Source organism: Nilaparvata lugens, chromosome X (assembly GCF_014356525.2).
Source record: "Nilaparvata lugens isolate BPH chromosome X, ASM1435652v1, whole genome shotgun sequence".
NCBI lineage: Eukaryota > Metazoa > Arthropoda > Insecta > Hemiptera > Delphacidae > Nilaparvata > Nilaparvata lugens.
In genome coordinates this window covers 83,939,534-83,958,912 of record NC_052518.1, presented here as the reverse complement: position 1 = coordinate 83,958,912, position 19,379 = coordinate 83,939,534, and the positions used below count along the sequence as shown (strand labels likewise).

Sequence of the window (19,379 nt, the reverse complement as noted above, 5' to 3'; positions counted from 1 at the left end):
TTCAGACACACAATAAAATTATCTTCAACTAGCAGGTAAACCTGTGCTCCACAAGGGTTTAATTGAAAACTTGATGAATTTCAAATTGGCCTATAATATGCAAAATGTCAAGTTAATCAGTTCAGTAGTTCAGACGGGATGATTCGTAAATTTCCTATAATAATAATAATAATAATAATAATAATAAAATAATAATAATAATAATAAAATAATAATAATAATATTTATTCATGCATGTACATTTTACATTCAATGTTTCGCATTTGTCAGTTACAATAGAAAATCATACAATTTGTCAGGTCATCAAAATGTCCGTGAATATTTGGAGTCAAAAATAAAGATGACATCATCTTAATTATCATAATTTTACTAGATTCATTTCTTACACTGTATACGAGAAAAACTTCATCAAACTGTAAAAACATCTCTCTTGTAGCCAATTTAGTCGTCAAGTAGAGGTTATAGAGGGAAAAGTTGGGAAGACAATTTTTGACCCCACAGTTTTGTTAAGGGTAATAAAGAGGTAGACATATCAAAAGTCCCCACCCCTACCCCCTGTGCTAAGGGGGTGGGGTGGTTTAAAGGTACCATTTTATGGTTTCTCCCATAAAACTCAAAAACTATGTATCCTAAGGACTTGAATGTCATACAACAAATTGAAGCTTACATAATTTCCTACAATATTAATTCTACAACTTTCATTATATCTCCTCTAGTTTTTGAGATATCCGCTCTTGAAAGTGTGACATTTTTGAAAAAGACACGTTTGTCTGCAAAAGTTGCATTTTGCAGCGTTTTACTTCCACGCTCATATTTCGAGAACAATGCGTTCAACCGACATAACTAACTACTCAAAAATTAAGCTTGATAAATTTTCTACACTTTTTGTTCAATAAAATTTTGTGATATTCTCAACAGTTCCCGAGATATTCGCTCTTGAAGGTGTGAAATTGTTGAAATAACAGGGTTTTATTCAATGTTTTGCTCTTTAAGGGCATATAACTCTCCAACAATGCATTATAAAAACTTATGCTTATCGTAGGTTTGTAGAGCATTGAATTCTCTTTGAAAAGATGTATTATTTCACCATTCCAAGTTTTCATTTCATTGTTATAGCAGCTTCAATGTACGGGGTGAAATTTTCATTGCTGCAACAATTGATCGTTTGACAATGACATTTGAAGGGGGTGTCTGTGAGACAAATTTTGACTTTGCAGCTTGATTTTAACTAGTTGGCAGGTGAACATAGCAAAAGTGCACATCTTCATCCCCTCTGTAGAAGGTGTGGAACCGCTGAGTTGACACTTGTTGCAGCAATGAAAATTTCACCCCCTACAATGAAGCTGTTATAAAAATGAAAGGAAAACTTGGAATGGTGAAATAATACATCATTACAAAGAGAATTCAATGCTCTACAAATCTACGATAAGCATAAGTTTTTATGATGCATTGTTGGCGAGTTATAAGCCCTTAAAGAGCAAAACATCGGATAAAAACCTGTTATTTTAACAATTACTCACCTTCAAGAGTGAATATCTCGGGAACTGTTGAGAATATCACAACATTCTATTGAACAAAAAGTGTAGAGAATTTATCAAGCTTAATTTTTGAGTAATTAGTTATGTCGGTTGAACGCATTGTTCTCAAGATATGATCGTGGAAGTAAAACGCTGCAAAATGCAACTTTCAAACCACCCTCATCCCCGTAGCACATGAGTTAGGAATGGGGAATTTTAATATGTTCTCCTCCCAACTAGTCTCAACAAAGCTGCAAAGTCAAAAATTTTGTTTGAAACATTCCCTCCAAATTCCTTTGTCAATTGGTCTATTGTTGCAAAAATGGAAATTTCACACTCAACACTAAAGCTGCTGCAATAAAAGGTGTAGGGATATTCGTAAAAGTGTGAAATTATACATCAAAATTGAAGAGAATTTAATGCTTTATAAGTTCATAATCAACATGGATTTTTCCCATCGATTTTCTAAAAGTTATAAGAGCTAAAATAATAAAAAATTTGTGGGAAACGTTTCTTTTTCAAAAATGTCACACTTTCAAGAGCGGATATCTCAACAACTAGAGGAAATTATGTAAGCTTCAATTTGTTATATGACATTCAAGTCCTTAGGATACATAGTTTTTTAGTTTTATGCGAGAAACCAAAAAATGGTACCTTTATACCACCCCCACCCCCTTAGCACAGGGGGTAGGGGTGGGGACTTTTGATATGTTTACCTCTTTACTAACCTTAACAGAACTGTGGGGTCAAAAATTTTCTTCCAAACATTTCCCTCTATACCCTTTTTCTGAGCATTCATTGCCTGGACTCATTCATTTCCTCAGTAGTCTCTTGAATGTTCTGCTATTTGAAGTATCGATAATTTCCACTGGTAGTGCGTTTAAGATCCTTCGACTCACTTGCTCTGGCTTAGCTTCAAAATATCTTGTTCTGAGCTTGGAGTCTCAGCATATTCCTTGCCCGTGTGTTGTAGCGTACAATGCAGCCTCCAGGATATACAGACATGGCAACGGCAGGATCTTAGCTTTCCTGAATAACTGTCTGCATGGGGTCCTTAGTGGCTTCCTAAACATCATTCTCAGTAGCCGTTTTTGCACTCTGAAGGCCATCAATGAAGCGGGCGATTATCCCTTATGTTGATAAGCCAATTCTTTCCTTTATTATATTATAAATGGCCTTGGAAGACCTTTAAATAAATTTTCATTTCAATATCTTTCCGCTGGAATTAAAATGAACACAGCCAGGAGATTGTAAGACGTGACCTGGTTGTGCAGTTTTCTAAGAATATATTCTAACATTGTAACAGATTCACCTACTGTATTGGGGTTTCAATGAATAAAATTCTAATTTAGAGCTACAAAGACTTGAATAAAATGCAAAAAAAGATTGGCTGAGATCCACTATGATTGATATATAACATCATCAACGTACTCTAGGACCTGTTTTTAGAAGAGTGACCGCTAGACTGTACAAACCTTAGATTTCAGCATTTCTTTTATGAAGTATCTTAGTGCTGCCAGATTTCACAGAATCCAGAGAGCCTGTGAGCTAATTATGAGAGTTAAAGAGCGAAAAAGAGAATGTAGGCCTTTTTGATAGAATCAGCATAAAAACAGCAACAGTGTGCTCCTATTGTATTGAAATAACATTGGCCATAAAGCCCCTTGCTGCAAACAGTGAGTATAGAATGTAATACATTCTATATATTGATATACTAATATTCAACATGATATATACTAATATTCAACATGATATATACTAATATTCTATACTCACAGGCTGGAAACTAAGGTTTGCACGGACTTTAGCTGTTACGCTTCAAATTCACCTCTCGGTGGTTCGGATACATACGGTACTGAAATAATTGTAGGCTCACCTTTCATTGGAGATTGTTGTTCGGCCTGGCAACGAAATTGCAAATCTATTACTTGTAAAGCATATTACGAATAAACATAACTTATTTGGGCATTATCATACTCAGCAGGAAAGAACTATAATATTTTGAAGGATGTAAAAACATCTAATTACTAATGCAAAGCTGAATTGGGAATCGAACCCAAAACCCCAGAAACTTTTCAGTTTTTTGAATACTACATTCACAAATAAGGAAAGTGTGATTCAAGACATAGAGCGGAAAATTCATTTCAGTGTCGAACGTAGAGTTGGACAGTATAGTTCAGTAGAGTTTATTATACAGTATATAGTGAGGTCCACGTTATAATGACAGTGAATAAAGATAGAAGAATAGCGATGCCGATTCTCTGCATTAATTAATCATATTTCTACACTGTCAAAAACATAATTGGCACCGTTGTGGACCTAGAAAAGGATAGTACCACCGGCTTTGTCGAAAGATAGACAAGGATAGCAAAACCAAAGTTGATTAAATACTGTCATTATAACGTGGACCTTACTATAGTGATTTAGCTTTATCAAACCATCATTAAGCAGACATACAACACTTGAAAATGCAGGGCAAAATTCATGAAAATGCGAACTTCTAAATGGTTATTATACTTAACTAACTGCTAATGTAATTTGAATATGACGATACTGGATACAGTTCATTTCTTTTCAATCACGAAGATTGGGAAAAATTTATTTAAATCGAGAGAAATAATAAACATTTATACTAATACAATAATAGAATTATCAATTATATAACTACAATAATTTTACAAACAATAACAATGTATAAAGAGAATTCCAAATCGATTATAAATGAACTTTAAATTAGCACGCTAATATTAATCTACTATTGCTCGATGATGTGCAAAATCAAATCCATCAACAAAAAATTTTAAATGAAGTTATTAACTAGTCATAGAGGTTTTGTACTCCATTATTTATCACGGAATCAATCCTAAAATCTAAAATGCAATTGTTTTATAATGACTATCATTCGAATGTGTCACTTATTGGCTGTCACAACCGGCTAACTAGAAGGTTGCAATCGAAAACAAAAGCATGTGTTGAAAAATGAAAGTTGAACATTCGCCTCAATCGCTCAACACTCAACACCCATTCGATCTGCACTCAATCTGCACGGCCAATGCCAAACTTATCAGAAATAATCAATAAGCGGTGTTCTTTCGTTTGGAAAATTTTGAAAATATATCCTTAGAGGAGGATGCGTTCTTATTGTAATTGATTATTATTATAGGTAATAATAGTTAAATGGGAAGGGGTAACTTAGCTTATTAAACTGTTTACAATGATTAAGCTGATAGATCAGCAGCAGTCAGGCACCGCCCGCTCATGGCGCCACTCTTCATCAACCCGCAAACCTCTGCAACAAAACACAAACCAAACATTCAAAACATTTCCTCCAATAAACACTTTCATTTTATTGTATACATTGTTAGAATAGATGCCTGTAACATTCCAATAAAGGCCATGTAACACCGACTTCGCTACCGCATCGGGAGCAAAGTTTTAAAAATCTCTCCCTGTGTTATCAAGTGCACCAGGTCAAACAGAGCTCGCTTAGTAGGCGGGAGTTAGGCAGGCCTAGTACCATGCACTACCTACTGCTGAGACATTTTTCTTAGCTCGCGTAGCGGATGCGAAGCGAGGAGGGGTGACTTGTCATATTTGAATATACGGAAAGATATTTTCATAACAAGCGCATGCCTACAGGCTACATCTACGTTTTACAGCCAGTGGGCTTCTCCCACTACTCGAGAGTACCGCCGTGGGCACGATCTCAGTGTGACATGGCTTGCTAAGAAACGTCCGCTAGCTCGCTACCGCCAGCGGTACTGTTGTAATTAGATATTTTCATTCAATATGTATAAATACATTTTCAATTAATGGTGATTAGAGTGTAATATTTTTGTGTTTTATCTAGTTTTTCAACCGTCAAAATCTAAAATTCTTAGTTTTTTGTTGTTGGTTATCCATCTTGTTTCCACTATTATTATTACTATTAAATTTTATAAAACTTTTAAGTGAAAAGCACTCACATTCTTTGATGTGGTGACGTCCGTTTCGTGCTAGTATCGCACATTTTCAAGCCAAACAGGAACTGAAGTGTTTAAGGTTATGACTTTTATAAAATTTAATAGTAATCTTAGTTTTTGTTGTTTTTAATTGAAAATGGACTAAATTTCGGAAAAGTAAAATCATAACCTTATTTCGAACTTTCAAATTGTAATCTAAATTTGGGAGAGGAATAGTAGCCTACAAGGAATATCCTTAGTTTTTCTATCCCGGTCAGTCCTTTCTTGTGAAAATAATAAATGAATGATAAAGTGAATAATAATATAATTATGGTTTAATAATAATATATGGTTTTCTTTGATAGTATAGTTTCCAGATAAAAAATGCACTCATTACTTGATCCATGAGACATGGCAAGGTGTATTGCCCTGTCAATGCAATTAAAGATTATGGAGTGAAATTTATTTCCGATAAACTTTTTTCCTACTTGCTTAGGACAAAATAGTTAGCCAAGTCACCAATTTCCAGATAACAAAATACACTCATCACATGATCTACAGGAAATGATCTGACATGATCTGACTTGGAAAGGTGTATTGCCCTGTCAATACAATTAATGATTATGGAGTAGAATTTATTTTAAGCCGTATAAACACTAGATGGATAAAATGGAGAGAGCTAACGGAGGTACTTTGCGACGAAAGAATGCCTGTGCCCATCAAGGGCAAAGTGTATAAAGCTGCAGTGCGACCAGCAATGCTATAATATTGTGGTAGTGAGTGTTGGCCCCTGAAAAGAACAGCAGGAAGAGAAACTCCATTCTGCTGAAATGACAATGCTGAGATGGGCAGGGGGTGTGACTAGACTGGACCATATTTGAAGCACGCATGTTCGGGGCAGTTTCCGGGTGGCACCAGACTATGAGAAGATAATTGAAGGAAGATTGCGCTGGTATGGACATGTAAATAGACGTTCAACCAATCACATGACAAGGAAAGTACTTGATATGGAGACACAGCCGAGGGGCAGAGGCAGACCCCGTCTCACATGGCTGGGTTTAGTTCATAAAAATATGAAGCAGTTGGACCTGACAAATCAGACGACCCAGGATCGTTCCAACTGGAGACTTAGATCAAGGAGAGCCGACCCCAAATAATGGGAAAAAGGCAAGGAGGAGGAAGGAGAAGAAGAAGAAGAAGAAGAAGAAGAAGAAGAAGAAGAAGAAGAAGGAGAATTCATTTTTGATAAACTTGTTTCCTACTTGGTTAGGACAGAATAGTTTACCAAATCACCAATTTTCAGTAGGTGGAACGCGGTAAAGAAATTGTTGCATTGTGGCAGCAAACTGATCTCTATGAGATTTTATGTCATATGGAATCCTGTATCCTGTACAGTTGCTCTGTCACATCTAGTAGAATAGTCAATTTTGATTATTTTCTGTGATTAGTGGATATTCAGGTATATCGTCCATCTTGAAAATTTGCATATGCAATGCTCGAATAATATTGCATACTGGCACTGATAATTATATCTAGATGTGATTAGAGTTCATTTTTATATTCACATGATTGATTATTTGTTGGATTACACCAACCGAGTCAACTATCTGCTATAACCAGATATAACATATAGTGAGATTCACTTCATAAAGTCAGTGCAAATGATAGTACGGCATAGTTGCCGCATTTATTTTTCCATCCCCTTCTATAACAGATAGCTGTGTCAAGTCATCCAGGTATATCTGATAATTATTATATAAACTATTGTTAATTGGGTATATTACATTCATTTAACATAAATAATAATAATGAGATTAATGAGATATTGCATTTTTAAATGTCATTGAATAACTATTAAACGAAAATCAAAATTAAATGCTCTCATAGAATTTCCTTTTAGCTGTTAACCCTATTGTCAATATTTTCAGTAGAAGAATTCTTTGGGGTAGTTGGCAGCATTCAAGGCAATCCTTGTATTATTTTTTCTTCCAAATTTAGATGATAACTCAGTTCGAAAAGTAGGTTGGGCTTCCTTCAATTTTCGATGTAAACACATATAAACATACAATTTTGAATTTGTATAGATTAAAAACTAAATTAAATAACGAAATCGCACTCAATGAGCACTAAAAAACTGTAAAATATTGAGCTACTTTAAGAAATTTTGCACCAGAAATTGAATAAACTTATTCACTAAAGCACAGCTGATTTAATTTGGATTTTCATTCAATAATTTATATAAATTCATTGAGTTCATTATATTTATTGATAGCATCGATTTTGATTCGTCGATTGATAGCATCGATATAGACAAACGATTTTGCAACGGTGTGGAGATTGAAATGGATAGAGCTATCTGTTTTGTCTAATAACAAACAAGGACAGCAGACGAATGTTAATTAGGTGCTAATTTAATAACGTGAATGTTACTATACTTATTATTCACTACCTCATGCTGATTCAGAGTTGAGTTTGATGGAACCAAGCATAAGGTGAATAATGCAAACGTTAAACCCTGGATATTCATTCAAGGACACTATTTCGCATGTCTATAAGATGTAGATGTATCTGGACAAACCAGATTGGTCACGATCCGATGGCATTACCTTAGGAGACTACCAGAAGGTGTAACCACCGTCACCGGAGCCAGTTAGGAAAGATCCTTTCTTCTGTGTAAGAGCCACATTGTGTCCAGCCATGGCAGCCAGTTGGGCCGGGGAGGGGGGCACTCCGGGGGGTGCCGGGGGCAACACTGGTTGTGCGATACCGTCAAATCTTGCTCCAGCTTCGAATGCATTCTGAAGTTTCAACCAAACAACACCGAATATCAGACACATGGATAATTATTTAAGCATTTCTATTATTGAATGAAAAAGACTAAGAAATTGTCAAAAAAACCACAGATTTATTGATACTTAGAAACCACTCACCTACTCCTAGCTGAATTATTTATGGATAAGTTGGAAAGTAGAATTATTGAAAATAGTCATTTCAAAGATAAAATTGTTTACTGGTTTCGATATGTAGATGATATTATTTTCTTATGGAAAGGAAGTAACAGACAACTAGACAATTTTCTTTCCTATCTGAATGGATTACATCAGAGTATAAAATTCACTGTAGAGGTAGAACAGGATTGAGAATTGAATTTTCTAGATTTAAGAATAGATCATAGCACTGGTTTTCACAAGTTTTCTATTTTCAGAAAACCAACCCATACTGATGTTATCATTCCTCTTCATTCTTGTCATCCTATTTCTCACAAACTTGCTGCTTTCAATAGCATGGTCTATAGAGCACTAACAATACCTGTGAGCTATCATGATTTTGATATTGAGATCACTAAAATTAAACAGATAGCTGTCACAAATGGGAATGAAGAAAGTATGGTGGACAGATTATTGAGTAAAATTAATAGACAAATTTCAATCAATTCTAGCTTTGTAGGCTCAAACTGTGAGGAGAAGACTTGGATAACAATTCCATATTTAGGCCTTGTATCTGATAAGATAGGTAGGGAATTGAAGAGGAATGGATTTCATGTTGCTTTCAAGACTAAACCGATTTTAAATAGTCTATTTAGCTGGAGTAAAGACAAAATTGATATTTGGGATAAAAGTGGGGTGTACAAACTTAAATGTGGTGATTAAAGAGCTTGTTATGTGGGTCAAACTGGTAGAAGTTTCAAAAGTAGAATTAAAGAACACATCAGAGATTGGAATAAACAAAATGAGGAATCTAACTTTGCAGAACATAACAAATAATCACAAGTTCACAGTTAAGGAGAATGTTGAGTTTCTGCCTGTTAATAACAAAGGCAGATCTTTGAATATTCTAGAGGCTTTAGAAATAACAACAGTAATTAAGGAAAATTTCCAGTATAGTTTAAATGACCAGATTCATTTCAACCAATACAACACTACGAATTAAGTTTTATCATAAAATTGTAAGCATACATTAGTCAATAGTTTTTCCATTCAAATATTTGTTTTATTATCTTTCACACTTGTTTTCTTGGTTCTTATTTTGTACTGAAAGTAAATTTTGCTATCATGGCGATTCTGTTGCTTAAGCCGCCATTTTGTCACACCGTTGAGTGGGAGGAGACTGTCTAGCTTGTCCAATGGCAGGCGTTCATGCCCTTGACCAATAGCAGTACTCGCCTACTAGTATAAATTCTTCTGCTCTTGTATTAAGTTTTAGTTTATCAGAGATTGACAATGGTGTAATAACCGAAACCGGTCTTTCTAAGTATCAATAAATCTGTGGTTTTTTGACAATTTCTTAGTCTTTTTCGTTCAATATGAATAATTACCACAATATCAACTTCTCAACTACACAAAAAGTGCATTTTTATTATCATAAACAAAACGAATATCAGAAACATAGATAATATTATTTCAACACAAAAACAAGATCTGAAGATCAACTTTAGATAGTAGGAAAATTAGAAATAGTACACCTAAATCTTCTGAAAGATTAATTGGAGAATATCATAAATAATATATCATCATATATAAAAATATAAGTGATAGTATAGTACGTGTGATAGTGATAGTAATACATACATGAACATATGATATCAATAATTACAACATATTTATTATAAGATGTTATTATTACGTTTTCTTATTCATCACTCATTTATTTTCTTAAAATGTATAGCCTTTATTCAGGGCTATTCAATTTCTTATGTGTAAAATGACATCATAGTACCTTTTTTTGAAAAGTGTTTAGTATAAAATAACAGATGTGTAATTTGTGTTTTCAATCTGTTATTTTATTATAAAAACTTTTCAAAAGGGGTACTATGGTGTTATTTTACAAATAATTATTTATTTTACTTTCACAATCATATAGTTGATACAAAGAATGCATACGGACCAAAAGTCAATCAAGTATACTGTTGTCGATTTTTCGTTTACTAATTTTGTGATGCAAATTTACTCACTGGATGACACAAGTAGATTATTACAGATTTATGAACTGTCCAATAATTCATGCCCAACTCTCTCGAACTCATTGTCAGAGCTTTTGGAACAATTCCTGTTACCGATATTATCACTTGGATGATCCTCACATAGTCCATATGGAATAAAGCCAAAGACCTCCTCAGCCAAAGCCACATACTCATTTTTTCAGCCAGAATCGTTCTTGAATAATTGTGGTTGAAGGGTACTGGCACATCAATAAAGTAGGCCATATTCATCTCTTCATCCAGCACCATTAAGTCTGGTCTGTTAGAATCAGATCAGATCCAATAGGCTGGTCCCAACATTATGATTTCGTTGAACGTAATTAAAGCTTTCTCCAAAAAGTAAAAGCAGACACTCAAAGACTGGTGTAAAAAAATCAAGGTCTATAAATACAGGTCATGATACTCGTGTTCCTTATGAAGCGGCCATTTTATGGGGGTCTTTATAGTGGTAAATTTGAAAATAAAATCTAATTATTCAATTTGCTAATAACAAAATTATGCATTATAAAAACAATATTCTGGTTCAGATAACATGTGAATTCAGGTTTTCAATTTTTTAATAATGAATGCTTCAATTATTCATTTATTTATTATTAAAAATTGTTCATATTCCTTTAACTTGAGGATTATGATTCATAAGGCATTGGGACAAGACAGAAATATGCAAGGCAAACTTCAAAAAGAGTTTCAAGTTCCTGATCAAAAAAATCTAAAAATCATTAATTCAGTTCCTAGTTGGAATCTAAATACAGTATTATTATTCTGTCGGAAAGTTTTTTTTACAATTCAAAGCCAAGCAATATCCCTTGAACAATATAACAAAATAACACATCATGTTGTCCAATCTATAATGATAGCAGCTGATAAATTTGAAAATTGGTGAACTAGAACCCCATAAAATTGCGATTTTGCAATGCATCACGGGATTGTGTCATGACCTGTATTTATAGACCTTGAAAAAAAGATTATCATGTTTTAGAGACTAGCTGTGTTACCGGATACGAGCTAAGTCGGATAAGGCTTCAACCATTAATCAACTGTAGCCAGAACTATCGTGGGTTCAAATCCAACCAGGCAAATAATAATTTATTGTAAAATTATCACACTCAACTCACAAACAAGTGATAGTTTGTCAGCGTCAATCATCAGAGAAATAGATAGAATAGATCGCTGGTGAAGAGATGTTCAAAGATTGATTAGCCTGGATTACAAGCTAATTGATTTATTCAAATTGTACTTGAATTTACAGTGTGCTCAGTAAAGGTCGAGAATTCGAATCACGCTGGTAGGAATGGGAATGTCAATCACACTTCCTCATTCCCTTGCCCACGCACAAGCAGAGAGCATCATCGGCGAATTGAGTTTTTTAACGAGCCTGTGGGGCCTGCGACTTTTCTGATTTCGTAGAGGGTAAAGGATTCTTGGAGGCACTATATTCTACTTGATGAAAATTCGAGCCCATATAACAGTAGCTCAGGATAAAATGAAAAATTTTGGCTGGTTGAAAATTCGAGCCCATAATCAGTATCTCAGGATGTGACCATCACTTCCTTTGAGGCTAGGATCAAGAACAGTATGCCCCTTTCGCCAAAGTAACATTTTCAGCAACTTTGAAAACAATAAATACAGTACTAGAATAATTGTTAATCTACAGTACTACTACCAATTAAATCTACTTACAGGAACCATGATAGTTGGCCTCAGTTGATGATGTGGATAAGAGTATGTGGCAAGAGTCGGGTAATACGCCGCCTGCATAGTGCTGTACCCAGCAGCTGGGTAACCAAGATATCCTGGGTATCTGTGAAAAAATAGATAACTCATAAAACAAGCTCAAACTTGAACACGCAAGTTACTTAGTTGAATATTTACAGTACAATGAATTTAAATCAGCTATTGATTTAGTTGAGTTAAACTTCAACAAAGCTCAAACTTGAAACTCAAAACAGAGAACTAATTTTAGCGAAATGCAAATAACTGTCACAAGTTGACATTATTCACTTTTTACTGTCAACATTTTTTTTATCAAAACACTTTTCAGACGATATGTTACAAATTACAAAAGGTACAATATTATTTGTTTAACAAAGTTATAATAATTGCTAGGAATCAATAACAAAAAAGAATTGAGAATATATAATTTCAAATCTTAGAAGATCAAAAAGCGACCCTTTAGTCGAAGAGGTTGAACTCATTCAATTCCGAGTATGCATTCATCCGTCATCAAGATAGACGTAAAATCCACAGTATTTCTTCGTTATTTAGCACCTAAACCTCAGAACTCTTGCAGTGGAGTTCTCTCAAACGGGGAAGAATGTGGTGATGCAACTATAGCAGCCGTTATGGGGCGATGTCAGGATACACCACCGTCAAAGTCAGACACATCCATCCTAGCACTGAAAATCAGTCTTGTTTTGGCGGTGGCCACTTTTGTCGTTCTTGTGCTGAAAAAGAAGGGTCTTGTTTTGACGGGGCGAGTCCGTGACTAATTTCTCTACCTGGAAAACAGTCTCTGGTTGTCGCTATCAGCTTTTGACGCTTCTGTCAGATAAGCTGGCAGAATAGCTTGGAAGTAAACTGGTTTCAATTTTGGAACAGACTGTACTTTCTTTGAAATATTCTTTTTAGAACTTAGTGTGACTAGAAGTGTGTGTGTGACCACCATTGGACAATACTCCTGCGTGACATTGTCTCTCATCTCAACCTTATTTAGTTCTATTGCTTCCTCTCTCATTCTCTCTCTCCCACTCACTCTCTCTCACCCTCGATCACCCTCTCTCTATCACTCCTGCGCCTTTCTCTCTCACTCTCTCTCTGTCTAACACTCACACACACACACACTCTCTCTCTCTCTGTCTAACACTCTCTCTCTCTCTCTCTCTCTCTCTCTCTCTAACTCTCTCTCTTACCCGGTTGTGTGCTAATGCTCTCCTTTCTTCAAAACCCCTTAGGGTTTTGTTATTATTTCATACAATGCTTCAGAAATAATTATCTACAACCTATCTTGAATTTGACTTTCCCATGCCTAGATTTGTAAATCTCTTTGTGTCAATAATATTCATTACTATCAACTCTTGCTTGTAATATTGTGAATTCCCCCATTCCACCGAGTAGGATTGTATAATATAGTTGATGTAGCATCGTACTGGAGGGTTGATGGTTGAATTTGAGAGAGGGCCGGCCGTGCAAAAAAAACTAAAACTGCAATTCAATTAAATCCTCACTTCTTCACTTTCTCACTATAGGCCTATATCCCTCAGAACCACACTCTCTTGTGAAATACACAATCCCCTACACTGAAATAATTTGACTCCTTCAAGTTATGTGCTCCCAACTTGATAATACCGCCCGTTGTTCTCTCAATAATATTTGTTGAACGAGCGTTAGCAAGTTCTTACTTTTTACTCAAGTTCAAAGTTGTTGCCAGTCTGTGGGTTTGCTTGTTTGTTTGAATGCACTACAATAACTTTAGAAAGAGTTGATCGATCAGCTTCAAATTTTGAACACGCACTCTTCGAACCTTTTTACAGGTCAAGTTCGTTGAACAACAAAATATTTTACTCACTTCTTCATCCTTTTTCAGGATATAAAAGTAACATTGAAAGTACTGCATGAGACAAAATAACTTGCTCCTGTGTGTCTGCCTGACTATTATCCTTCAGTAGCATACGCGTAATATTAATGATACAAATTGTGATGGCAGTTGCTATGTCGTTGGTATTATTGATTTAACAAAATTTGAATTCTGATTCTGAATCATTTACCCATACGGAGAAACCTATGAGGTCCTATGGATTCACGTAGGCCTACAGCGTAATATTAATAGGAAAACAGCTTAATGTTCCTTTTCCAAAGATAATATAACAGTGGGCTCCACTGGGATTCTTATTCAAATTGAAAAAAAATTCTGTAGGTAGCTTCAAAATAATTTTTGTCTGCGATCTTCGTTCCGCCACATTGAATCAAAAATTTTCTATGGGAAGGTTTTAATACAAGATTCAAATAATAAAGAATTTCAAGAGACAATGAATGGTGGAAATCGCTCATAAATATATCAAACCGTTTCAAAGATATTCACATTTTAGTGTTGAAGTTTTTGTATATCTGTGATACAGAAATATTGCTCGCCTAGAACAGGATAGATTATTCATCACATATTCTTATCATTATCGTTCCCTAGCAACCTATTTTAAGCGTTTATATAGTAGCTGCTGAGAGAGATTTATGTGATAGATATACCTGAATAATACTATTAAATACTATATTCGACTAAACAACGAGTGACCCAAATGAAGCGATTCAAATATAAAAAAAAGAAAAATGGGAATGCGAAAAATATTATAATATTTGGAACTCCATAACTTATCATTTAATTAAGAGACATGTATGGGATTAATAATTTATTGAAAAACACTAATAATTTAGCAATATTGCACTAATAGTTTTAATTTTAGATGACTCTCTCCTGGATTATTGAGTTATGTGTTGGATATTCCTCAGTGATTGCTGCATCATCTGAGAAAACTCCGTAAAAGTGATCTCTGTTCGAAATTAACAGAATGCTCAAGTATAGACATTTAGAAGAATACAAACATTTCATTTAATGTTCATTGAAATCGACCACATCAGTATTATTTACACGTGAATTACCGGTAGTGTATTGTTAATGTATTAGGATTTGAGAAGATAATATGAGCATCTTATTGGTTTTTCTCTCAATGATTGAAATGAATGGCTTAATTGCTTTTATATAATAATGAAAATATCACAGTTTATTACATTCCAGTACAATTATCGTGTTTCACAATCCATTTCTAAGTAGAGCTCATAAGTATCGTAATCTTGCCATACAATTACCATACAATAATTGAAGTTGATTTCATTCAACTTCAGTGGTGCCATTTCACCAAACTGCTAAAGGGTGGGCAAAAACCAAGAGGTATTGGGGGGGAGGAGGAATACCCCCAAAGGATAGAGGGACCTGGGTTTTTCCCCATAAATGTTACATTAGAAGATGTTATTATACGCTTCATTTTTTCCAATTTTATACAAATGTGGTTGAAGTATCAATACAAACATATACATTATTAGTTATTAAATTCAATCATGGAATATTTATTAGAAATATGGGTCTACAGAGAGGCCCTAGAGTAGGAATACACTGAAACAGATTTCTTAAAAATCATGGAAAAAGATAAATTTTTCTTTTACAATGACAATTTCATTGGGGATCATATTCTAATTGGAAAATAACTTTCAGTTAGAAAGCTAAAGATACATCAAGCTGTTCCCATAATTCTCAACAACCCTTTACATACATTTTTGATTGTCTGATTGTGCCCTTTCTTTTGCTTTCACTGTGACATCTTGCAACTTGTTAATTCTCACATTGAAATTTATTCAATAAGTGTACCCATTCTGTATTCAAACTATACCACAGAGAAAAATATATTATTTATTACTCTGTACCCGTATCCATACTTTCAAGGCAATTTTGCTACATTGTTGATACTGTAGAAGGAATTATACTACTGCTGATAAAGAAAAGTATTAAATCATTATGAGACTCTAAGGATTCGTGTAGATAGACCCGCATTTTCATTATTTATCTGATCCTTGAGGGGGGCCTAGGCCCCCTAGGCAGCTGATTATAAGTAAGAATTAATATTGCTATTTTCATAATACAGTACACCTGAAGAATTGGAAAAGTTTATGGTAAGGGGTGAGGAGGTACTCAGCTCTTCCAACTAACATCGGATTAGTTTTGTGCAGTCTACTATAACAGATGTTCCCATATGGATGTTACTATAGACGTATTTATCATCGTATTCAATTTCTGTTTGTTAGTTTGTTTGTATGTCTGATGGAAATCGAAAACGGCTCTAACGATTTAGATTAAGTTTGAAATATAGTATATAGTTTGAAATATAGAGTTTGTGATACGAAAATCATCATTTGGATTAGGACTCATGTTTAGGATAACTCAATGAGGGAACTTAAAAATGATTAGGTACGGTAATATTATTCATCAACCGATTAGCAGCTGACTGAGAGAGTTTTCCGTCGTCAGTTGAAAACAGTTGATCAAGAGAGTTTTTCATCGTCAGTTGAAAACAGCTGATCGAGAGAGTTTGCCATTGTCAGTTGAAAACGAGACAGATGTGTTGAGTCACCAAGTTTGTTGACGTCATTTTTTTGAAGTTATTGCATGATTCGAGAAAATAGGTGCAGAGAGCAGCCGAGTGACAGCAACGCAACGCAAATTTGAATTTGAAACATAATGATTGCGGTAATATTAATAAGGTAAATACTGAAGTAGTCAGTTTTAATATACCTGAGTAATTGAATTATAACAATTCATTCACTTCTAAATTTCCATCTCTATGTCTTTGTACTTTCAACTCTGTTTCTTTGATATTGTTATCTTCATAGACGTGAAGTAGATAGATAAGGGTGGGTGTCTTCCATGAGTAAAATGAAATGTCTATTTCCGACTTCTGCAGTTGAATACTTGTAGCTAGTAGTTCTGTGAACAGTAGACCTCGTACAGCATTTATAAACAGATCTCATTGTCAATATGTCACCCCAATTAGCCCTTCGGACATCGGAAAAAAGAAACCGGTACCGTGACGAGAGATCGTAAGTGTTGAAACGGCCAATGACTGATTGGCGTTTATTGACGATGACAATATTACCTGTTATAAATAAAACCGAGAGCATTGCCAAGCTGTAATCATCAAAAGCTAATTTACAAACATGCCAACATACATATACAGACAAAAGCAAATCCCGTCGTTGAAACGTAGAAAAATCAATCATGAAAATATGTGAATCATCAAATCATGAAAAAATAACATTTTCCCGCTATTTTGGGAAATGATAACTGTATATCTTCCAGTATTGAAAATGACATTCAAAATGAAAAACAATACTGAATAATTTTATTATATTGAAAATTCTCAATGTTCGAGTAATTAACCCTCCAGTAGGCCTAGACTACATTCAACACAGTAGAACCTATATAATTTGTAGCTTACGGGACCAAGTATTTAATACGAATTTTGGAGGATGACGAATTATATATCAAGCTCTGCAATATCGAGGCTGATTAAACAAAATACGAGAAAATTATATCATTGATACTGATCCCATCATTGCCCATAATTAATTCATAATATAGCCTCTATGAATGAATATTAGAAAATATTGTTAAATATTAATTTGACATACTTGTAAAAGATTTCAGAGATCAATACAACTGTTCATGAGCGAGTTCTTCAACCAAGGCTGTCTCTAGTTATATTATTATATTATGTGAATCCATAGAACTTTAAAGTTCACTCCGTATGGGTAAATAATTCACAATCAGAATTCAAAATCCCTAAACTAATAATACCAATTACTATAACGTTAAAGGTATTGCTATCACAAGTTGTATTATCTAATACATATAGGCGATGTTGGAAACAAACAATACCTAGACAGGCAGACAGACATTAACGAAAGCGAGTTGATGTAAAATTTGTATATTAATCAGCTGAATTCGGGGCATTAAGGACAGTATATGTGATTATTCTTAAATAGCATTAGCTCTTATGAATAAATGGGTAAATTGTGGTAATTGCATGCAATTAATATTCCAGCTTACTAATGATAAATCACAACACCCTTTTTCCAATTCACTTCATCAGTTGATGTGATTTTTGGTCTCCTCATCACTGGAGTTATTAGTAACTGTAGCATAATTTTCGATGAACTCATTACTGGAGTTATCAGTTACTATTGCATATTAGTGTATTTATCTTTATGGGAATACCAATTACAGTGTTTTTGATGACAAAACTACGAATTATAGAGAAGTTTCAGTGTACTCACTAATCTTGACAATTGACCTATCAAGTGAAGTTATTTTCGTTTTGAGTCAAGAAATTTACTAATAGTTCTATTATTTAAGCTCCAAATAACTGCAGAAAAGAGAGACAACTGCACAAAATAGGAATGATATATAGGACTTATAAATAGATATATAGGACTGATAAATAGGAATTATACAGTTACAAGATAAGTCATCGTCTGATATTACTACGTAAAGGGATAGAAAAGAGTGATAGGTTTCAGAAATAAATTGTCAATGGTCTTGTTAAGAATAGCCTACATGTGGGGATTCATCAGAACAATACCATTGTTTGAAAACCAGACAGCTCTGCGTAGTACAGTCCGTCCAAGAAGTATAACCTGACCGTCTTGTTTTTGAAGTGTCTGAGATTCGATGTGTCTGACTTTGTCGTTTCTGTACGGATGTAAAAGTGTCCGGTTTTGGCGCCTAACGCACACGCCAATTCGAGACTCTTTCAAAACAGTCTTTCCCTGTCGCTGGCGTACGGTGTCGATGGATGAGAAAGTCGCTGTCCACTCCTGTCAGGTTCTGGGTGTGTCGGAGGACTAAGGTGGCGCGTACCCGCGCCACCCAACCGTTATGTATCAAGTTTATTGATTACTCTTAGGCTCAACTCACACTTACGCGACTCAGGTCGAGAAGAGACTCGACTCTAGTCGAGAGCATGTGTTTTCAAATGGTGACGTCGCGGAGACTAGAATCGACTGGTCTGAGTGTCACCATTTGAAAACACATGTCCTTATTCAACCATTCATGTTCAGTTCTAGTTGATTAAAGCCTACATTTCTGAAAAGGTCTCTATTTCTATTACAAATGTAAACTATTATAATATATTTGCTGGAATAATAATGTTACCCTTGTGCAGCATACATTGAAGCAGCAGCAGCTGCAGCAGCCGCAGCTCCAGGCTGATACATCTGTCAAAAAATTAAAAATGCAATCATACATTTTTGAAGCAATAATGCAATTTCAATGCGATGGTAAAGCATTAAAACATGGAACAGTGAGATCTTTGTGAATTTTAAATACGGGACTGTCAATAAGAT

The 19,379-nt window shown here is 34.6% G+C and overlaps 1 protein-coding gene across 2 annotated transcripts in view; it reads right to left on the bottom strand.

Moving 5' to 3' along the window:
* Positions 1–4,714: 4,714 nt before the first annotated feature.
* Positions 4,715–19,379, bottom strand: part of LOC111051341 (DAZ-associated protein 2) — a 33,975-nt gene continuing 19,310 nt past the window's right edge. For both annotated transcript variants that reach the window (XM_022337837.2, XM_022337839.2), the window contains 4 exons: positions 19,189–19,250; positions 12,117–12,237; positions 8,065–8,256; positions 4,715–4,806 (listed from right to left, as the gene is read on the bottom strand). In XM_022337837.2, coding sequence (XP_022193529.1) covers positions 8,074–8,256; positions 12,117–12,237; positions 19,189–19,250 — 366 coding nt within the window. In that variant the 3' untranslated portion in view covers positions 4,715–4,806; positions 8,065–8,073. The remainder of the gene's footprint in view (positions 4,807–8,064; positions 8,257–12,116; positions 12,238–19,188; positions 19,251–19,379) is intronic.